This window comes from Chiroxiphia lanceolata, chromosome 5 (genome assembly GCF_009829145.1).
Source record: "Chiroxiphia lanceolata isolate bChiLan1 chromosome 5, bChiLan1.pri, whole genome shotgun sequence".
Taxonomy (NCBI): Eukaryota; Metazoa; Chordata; class Aves; order Passeriformes; family Pipridae; genus Chiroxiphia; species Chiroxiphia lanceolata.
This window is the reverse complement of record NC_045641.1, coordinates 35,657,794-35,666,595: the sequence shown is the minus strand read 5'-3', so window position 1 is coordinate 35,666,595 and position 8,802 is coordinate 35,657,794. Positions and strand designations below refer to the sequence as shown.

At 40.5% G+C, this 8,802-nt stretch overlaps 1 protein-coding gene across 1 annotated transcript; it reads right to left on the bottom strand.

The window, feature by feature from the left end:
* Window positions 1-2,229: 2,229 nt before the first annotated feature.
* SLC35E3 (solute carrier family 35 member E3) lies at window positions 2,230-8,556 on the bottom strand. The gene is made up of 5 exons (XM_032689168.1): window positions 8,089-8,556; window positions 7,890-8,000; window positions 6,186-6,344; window positions 5,194-5,276; window positions 2,230-4,733 (listed from the first exon to the last, which is right to left on the bottom strand). Exons 1-5 carry the CDS (start codon window positions 8,476-8,478, stop codon window positions 4,547-4,549), a joined length of 930 nt encoding a protein of 309 aa, XP_032545059.1. The 5' UTR covers window positions 8,479-8,556; the 3' UTR covers window positions 2,230-4,546.
* Between the last annotated feature and the right edge of the window lie 246 nt (window positions 8,557-8,802).

Here is an 8,802-nt window from a genome sequence, read left to right as displayed (position 1 = left end):
TTTCAATTTTTATATTATTAAAATCTATTTTATACTAAATGTGTCAACTACTACAGCACAACAAGAATTCAAACAACTCAGCTTTGCATTCTTTTGCAATACCTGCCTGGACACAAACACACACCTGTCCCCAGATTTATTTATAAACACAGATTTATTTGGTAAGATGTCTCTGTGTCTTAGAACAGGATTTCTGTTTATCCAAGATTATATCAGCTCCTGCTGATAGATTTTTTTCCTTCATGTTCTTAACCCTATGCAGCTGACATCCCAATCACCTTTGCAGCAACTGCGCTGTCAAATGGAAATCTGAGACTGCGATCAGAGAGAGAGCACACACAGAAATAGAGGGAATTTGTACGGAGCAGAAAGATGGTGCTTCTTTGCATCTGCCTGATTGTAATAGTAGAAAAACAAAGAGCTGCATCTTTAAAGTTAGAAGAGTAAAATTCTTTTGCAAAACAAAACATATCTTCACTCTATATAGTTGTCTTTATTAAAAATTATTTTATTTTTTTCTTATTAAATGGGGAAGTTGGGTTTTGAAGGCTAAAATAAAATTTTAAGAGGAAAAAACTGCAATAACACAAGCAAACACCTACAAGTCTTTAATCCAGACTCTTCTTTTAAAAACTAGTTAAGACATAACTGGGAGCAAAACCGACATCTTAGGAGAAAAATCTTAATATGAAAGATGAGTTGAGGGACACTAAGATCTGCTCTCCAAATTCCCTTAACCTGCAGTCTGTTTGTTATTAAAAGCAGGAACATAAAATCCAGGAAGATAGAAAGCTCTCTCACCTATCAGAGTGAGCCTTCTTATTACTTTCCAAAGTAGGTTGGTGAATTTCAGGCCAGCTTTTAAGTCACTGCTAAATACCTTAGCAGTGTGCCAGTGTTCAGTAGCACAATATTGCTCAAGAGCAGGCCCTCCTAAGCAGCCCAACTGTATAAATATATACAGCCAATTACAAAAGCCATCATGATCTTTTGACAGATTTTGCAGATGATTTGACAAACTAGACATGGGTTAGCTGTACTCCAAAATGTTATAGAACACTCTTCTGAAACTCTTATGTAATAAAACATTATAAAAATGAGACTTTTACCTTACTATTTGACCAGCATTCACTATGACTAATATTTTAAAAAGAGTTTAATAAAAAACTCTGCGTAGTCCAAACAAGGCTTTAATGTTGCTTTAGCCCTAGGCCATCACTGGGCATTCATTTCATGAAATGAGACAGAGGATACAGTCCTGCTGAATTGCAGTTCTGTCTCAAAGGTAGACTTCCTGCAAGACAAATCTCCTTTTCATACATGTAACAGCAGCAAACCACTTTACTTCAGACTCAAGCCTGAGAGAGTGACTGTTCGTTCACGCATCAACAGGAAAACTCCCCTGGCACAGTGCTCTGCACGGACACAGAACCTGCAAGAACTTAGCAAGTCATACAAAACCAGATGAAAAATCTGTCAAACACGTGCTGAGTTACCAAAGTTAAAGGTAACATAAAGCTTTGAACTGAGTATCCTTTGGGAAAAATGGGAAAACCTTGTGTATGTTGTTTTAAAGAGTTTTTGGGGACAAGGCTAGCAAAGATAACTTACCACCAGTTGCTCAGATTTTAAACAGAATCATCTACATATGCTCTCAGTTTTAAATGCCACCTTGGTATCTACACCACCATTTCCACTGGAACATCATCAGTCGTAGCTTTTTAAAATAAAGAATGATAATATAAGCAGCAAAGCACTGGATGGCAAAGGAGCAAGGCCCATCCTGCTACCACAGTTTAGTGACATGTAGAATATGAAAAATGAAAATCAGAAAGCAAACAAGGGGGTTTGTATGGTATGGCTCCAATTATAACAGCATACACAGGGTGATGACTACATATTGCTAAAGATTACAAGCCTCTGATTTCTCTTTCAGGAAAGTCAAAACTGATTGTAATACATATAATTAACAGGAAAACACATTCAATTGATGTAGTAAAAACTAGAATAAGGAAGTTTCCCACTGTGTAAGTATCAGTGATTTTTATAAGATTCCATTTTTTACCTCAGGATTTAAAATTTTCCTCATTTGTGCCACGAGTGCAAACCATTCAAACTTCATGAAATATTCATACAGACAGAAATCCATGTGGCACCATTTTGTCTTATAGACACCTAGACCTCCAAAGTGTATGCAATTTGAAGATGAAAAAAGACAAGAACAACTCCTTTCTCCTGCAATAAGCAGGTATCAGTAAACTGATCAAAATTTATTCCCACCCTACATATATCCAAAGAAACAATACATACAAAGATCCATTTATCTCACAATTACACAAGCCTCCTGGATTTAATATTTTGAACCATATGACAAAGTTCAAGATACTTTATTTATTAGATACAACAGGTAAATCTCAAAGGAGAGATCTTGAAGGTATGAAAAAAATCACGTCACTTAAGCCCCACCCCCCCACATTCCAACAACAGATTCTATTTATAATGTACTTTTTTAATGATACTGTTAATTTTCTCTTGCAGATCTGCTCCTCTTCTTAAGGAGTCTTTTGTATTTCCAGGCACGGCTGTTTTGTTCATTCTACCATTTTACATCAGTCTGATCTCAAATATTTGTCAAACAGGCATCTAATTCAGTTGTTTTCTGTGTTTTGGCAGTCTGTCTACATCTCAGAAGAACTTGTGCACAGCACAAATTAATGCAAATAGCTTTCTCAGTGTACATACTGAAGGATATGCATCCAGAGCTTGACTGCCTGAATACATCTTTCAGTAGTCCAGGCTGTAGTTTTAAACTAATTATACAAATCTATAAAAATGTATAAAAAAATTATCCTTGGACCAGTACAATGTCCAAGAAACAGTTGGTAAAGATGTAAAATTATTCAGGTATTTCTAACTCTGAAATGATATAGAGTATTATGGTGTAAACTTAGGTTACACAGAGAAATAGCTTTTTCTTCAATCAAGAACAGAATAAATAATTTACAAGTTTGAGAAAAGCTGAATTATTTCCTACATAAAGACTTCTGATCTCTATTGTATAAAACTTAGAGGAACTAAATATTATTTCTGCTGGTGGCTGCAAAACTTAAATACTTGGTTTTGTTCACATAATTCCCCTCTTTAAATCTCCTAGAGGTAGATGAAGATAAAACAAACTCCAACAAGTAAGGATTAAGATACTGCAATTACATTCTAACCCTGCAAATCTAGCAAACATATGTTCTCACCAGATTTACTGAAAGCAGTTATTTTATCTTTCCTTTTTTTAACTAGAACAGCACTCAGGTTCTTCCATCCACATTGTCAAAATCAGTGCCTGATACAGTCATAAAATAATTTTCAAAGCATTTCTGAATTAGAGCAGAAGTAGGTCCCACCTCGCGCTCTTCAGTCACTGTGATACATTTCCCAGGACTGTCTGTTGAGGAAACGCTGCCTTAACCAGCACTGCCCAGACAGCCCTCCTGTGCCTCTCCCCTAAAACACTGGCAGCAGACAAACCTGCAGATCCTACCCAAGGTAACTCTTGGCGAAGGATATGGGAGTGAAGGAGGTGGGGCTGAAGGCAGGACAGAGAAATGGGCAATCTTCACGCCCATTAAAGACAATGACCTTTCTGAAGATTTCTCCAAAATATTTTTTAGCATGGGTGTCTGGGTGCAAGGGCTGCAAAATAATTGGTTATTACCACAAAACCAGAGATTTTATTAGGATCACAAGTATTTACAAGATCTCATGTAAAGTCTTGGTTTTGGCACAGAGAAAATTATAATGCAGTAACAAAATCTTCCAAAACATTAATTACTTCATGAATGTCCTGATAGACTAAAAGAAAAAATTAAGATGAACTGTTTAGATCTGATTTCCTATTTTTCTATAGCTTGGCCTATGGCTTCAAGTTTTCCACTCTCACCTCTAGTCTCCTTCCACCTGTAATTTTATCTACTTTCTTCAGCCAAAAATCTATCCCTGTGTTGAAGCCAAACATAGATAAGAAAGCACACAAGAAATAGGAATGACTCTGGTGGCCTTTTTTAAAACAACTGGACAAAGTTTGTTTTTCTCCTCATTGTTTAACAGACAAAAAGGAGGAAGCATTACTAAATACCAGAACATCTGCATAAAAGTGCCTCCAAGTTTTTCTTCATGGCAGCAATAATGGCATGATCACAGAGACAGGATTCCTTTTCTTTCTCTCTTTCTGTATTATAACGGTAGCCATCATGATCTCATTTGGTATGCAAAAAATATAATTACTTCAGTACAATTTCCACAGCAATTTGAAGTATGCCTTTTTCTCTTTTAAGTTACTGTTTTAATTTAATGAAAATGATAGGATGGACTGAGATGGCAAAACCCCAGCATTCTACATAATTCAGTTCTTTTGGTTTAGTTACAGAATAACAATCCTGGTAGTTAAACTAAAACCATAGATCTAAATGACTGAGGCAATTTCGTGCATTCTAGAATCAATGCATATTTAAATACTTGTTTTCCTTCACAACAGTATTCAGAAACTCTTGCTTTATGGACGCTGGACCAATTTACTCTTACTGCTTTCCTGCTCACTAAGCTTGAAATGTGTGTAGGCTAAAATGCCGAACAATGTGCACAGAATCCCAAGGCCTTGGTTAACAGATAGTGGATCCTTAAATAAGAGGCACCCTCCCAAGAGGGTGATGCAGAACTTGAAATGTCCAAACATGTTATACCTAGACATCCATTAAGGATAACAGCAAATACCAGTATTATTTTTTGTAAAAAGAAACACTTGGAAATTTCATTAGTTACACCCAAAGCACACAACGGTGCTGACTTCAACTCATGCAATTTTCTTGCATCTCTGCAGCCTGTGAATATTAACCTCCACCTAAAGGCTTTCCACCCATCGTACACTTCAAACTGATTCGCATGCCAACACTTCCTCAAAGTAGCCGAAGTGTGGATTAATATTCTTTGCAGGTATGAAGGTCAGCGAGGGAACCGCCATTACCTATACAAATCCCGAACTAAGAAACAAAATACACTAAAACATGAACATGCTTTTCCAGCTTCATCATTTAAGATAAAGCAGGCAGGTTACAAACAATTTTGCCACAATAAATCAGCCCAAATGAATTTCAACACAATTCATCTGGAAACAGGAGAAATGACTAATGTTACAAAGGATACGTGACTGGTGACGTATTTCCAATGATCCAGTAAATGGACAAGTTTACCATAAAGGCTATTATTCCAGACAGCAGTACCATTATCTGTGGATTAATGGACACAGTCAGTAATCTGACCTGCTTTTGTAGATACATCCCAGGTTATTTATTTAGTTTCATTTACTTTCAAATGCAAAGTATCAGGCAAGAAAAACATACGAAGAACAAAAATAGAAACGGCTTCAAATCAGTACAGACACTGGTGATGTGTATAAGCAGCTCAGGGTATGATCTCCATAAATATACACTGAGAGACCTACAAGCCCTTTTCTCCTTTACCCTTGGTGAACATTTAAGAGTGATTTGGAAAATCTGGCTGCTCATGCACACTGAGGCTGCATTCTTTACCTTTGAGACAAAGTCTTATTTATGGTCACAATGAAAACTATTTAAGGAAAATATCTGATTTTATTATTGTGAATACTTGCTAACCCATTCATAAGCTGCAATGCTACAAGAAGTGACCCACCACTGAGGAGCATGATCAGCATTGGTAAGAATATGCCACTGCCTCTTTTTTGGACAGGATACAGAGAGAAATTACAGTCTTCTTGGTGAAAATAAACTATTAATTCTAGTGAACAACCAATATTGACATCCTTCCGCAGAAGAAGAGTTGAGAGTGTCAAAAGCGAGCATGCTTCTCTCTTTCTCTGAGTGGACAGTAAGAGCTGGAACTAGAGCACTTACATTATTTTTAATTTAATACATTAGGGGAAGCTTCAGATGCCTCTAAACAGAAACAAGAACTAAGGACATAAATAAACTGACAGACTCGCTCCTCTCAGAGGAAGTGGGGCAGACTCAACAAAGGGCTTTTCTCCTGCACACGCCCCTCTCATCTCACCATAGCCAATGGCTGTACAAAAATCTGTTTCACACAGAAATATATCTTACTATCAAGTTTTACTACATCAGTGATAATTATTTAAATGAAGTCAATAAAAGCCTTACCACAGCAGAAAGCGTCCAGGGCCCAAATATTCCCCCTTCTCCGAAGACTGGCTCAAAGAAGGGTATGATGAACAACAACATAGCTGAGGACATTGGTGCCTGATAGTACAGCAACTGCATAGAGTTTACCTGCAACTCGTGCTGCTTAGCGCCTACCCACTAAAACCAAAAGAGAAAACCGTTAAACATGAGGAAAAAAACCCCACAAGTTGAAAACCTGAGCAAAAGCAAATTGGCTACTAACACAGAGGGAATCTCACGTGGACAATATTACATAAACAGATTGTTGAGCATTACCTTCGCCTAACTGGGGGCCCTGTGTGTTTGTCTCTTGCAAGCACAAAAGCCACGAGAGGAGAAAATAGTATGCAGGGACAGTGAAAAAGTCCTGAGTGCCTAAACCTGCCTTTTCCCATTGCCTGGGGGTGAAGTATTGCACCTGAGGAAGAACAAAAAAGTAGCAGAACTAGAAAGAAAATGCCGGCTCCCTTTTATATTCAACACAAATTCCAGATCCTGTCTGTGATGGAGCTGAGTACCTTTGCCATGGCAGAGATCTGCTTGTGCACCTTTCTGCTTATTTTCTTCCACATACAAGCTAACAAAATCAGTAAACGTTTGTCTTCCTTTTGCCAGTTTATTCCAAATTTAATGGATTTCATTTCAATATTGATTATAATTGACTCTAAGAAGTATTATTATGCTTTAAGAAGTATTATTTATCTATGGCTATGAAGATAGATGTTACAGCCAAAAAGATGCGACTTTATATCATGCTTAAGAATGATGTTTAATACTTCATAAATCACATTAACTGGTAACGTGAATTCCAGCATATGAATTTGCTAAGTTTTTTTTTTAACATTACAGAATAATTTCACCCAAGTACTATCATTTCTCCAGTACACACACCATCACTTAAAGTTATATAGCATGTCTCTCCTCCTCCTGCCCCAAAACAGGACAAGAGACCAGACCATTACTTATCATCTTACACACTACAGATCAAAGAGCCTCGCTTCTTTAGGAGGTACAGTATACCTGTTGCAAAGAAATTCACACTTAAATGGATGACTATCACATCAACATGACAGAGGATGCTCATTTGGGAGACTTTTACAGTCGTGGCCAGTAATGAGCTGGTTGAGATATTAGTAAATGTTAAAGCAGAAAGGGCTAAGATAGTCCTTGGACATATCTATTTTTTCAACCATAATCATCCAGAAAGGTTGTATTGTGTGTATATCGTGCATATGTATTAATGCACCCTCTACAAAAACACCTGAGATTGTGTATAGTCGAAATTGAAAAAGGATGCTGACAAAAAGTAAATAGCTCAAGGATAAACCACGGGATTAACTGAAGGACTGAAAAACGTCCTTTCTAGGGAAAGGCTCAAATGCAAGGCACTTACTTCAGCAAGAACATCAGTTCTCTCTAGAAAAAAAGGAGTTTTACCGCTTTTCACCCCTTGAAAATACACTCACGTTAAAGATGACCCCAATTTTTAGCAGCAAGGACGATCAATTCGTCAATTTACCAGGGGTTATGATGGATTATCAAAATTTGGTGGGTTTTTTAAAAACAAAAAACGGAGCACGGAGGGTTTCTTGGAAGGCTGGATGCTACTGAAAGGCGATCAAAACAAGGGGTCGTATCGTGAAGAGCAACCACCACAGCGCTTCCCCCCCCGCCAATACCCACCACTTGGTAGAGGGAGGTCACCAGGACGCCCAAGGTGGCGAATGCTATCCCCAGGACGTTGAACTTCACGTCGTAGTAGGAGTTGAGGAAGACGCCCAGCGTGATGGGGACCTGCGGAGGTGGAGAGGGGGGTTTTAGGCGGGGTTGTTGCCCTCGGCGTCGCCCCTCCCCGCTCCCCTCAGCCCCGCCGCCTCCTCACCAGGGTCAGCTTGATCCGCAGGGGGAAGGTCTTGCCGTAAGCCACGCTCTGGATGACCACGATGACCGGCGTGGTCATGGCCTTGGCCAGCTGGTAGGTGCCGATGGTGTTGCTCTGCAGGGAGAGGTTGGTGAAGACGACGAAGCCGCAGAAGCTGAGGGCCAGCGGCAGCACCTGTGCGGGCTGGAGGCTCTTGGGGGAGAAGGCGCCGAGCGCCTGGCACAGGTAGAGGCCGAGCCAGGTAATGGCGAAGTGGACTAGGGTGAGGCTGAGGTTGGGGAAGCCCAGCCGCACGTACAGCCACTTGTTCAGGAAGACGATGCAGATGGAGGCGGCCAGGTTCACCAGCAGCCCCGCCGCCAGCCGGCCCTGCGCCGGCAGCCAACCCATGGCTGAGGCTGCCCGGCGGCCGTCAGCGAACCGGCCGGGCCCGCCGCCCCCGCCCCGCGGGACACGTGGGCTCGCGCCTTCCGGTGGCCCCGCCCTCCCCGCGCGGCTCCGCCCGCCCTGCGCGGGACCAGCGCCCGCAGCGTCCCCGGAACGCAGCGGGAGCGTGTGCGGGTGTGTGTCCGTCTATTCGTCTGTCTGTACGTCCCTCCCCCAGTACCCCCAGCTCTGCCCAACAGCCCAGCGATGGGCAGAAACGCTCCGTCCCTCCAAGGTACCTCTCCACAACCGGACTGGGTATTTCCGGCAATACACACACGAAAGTGC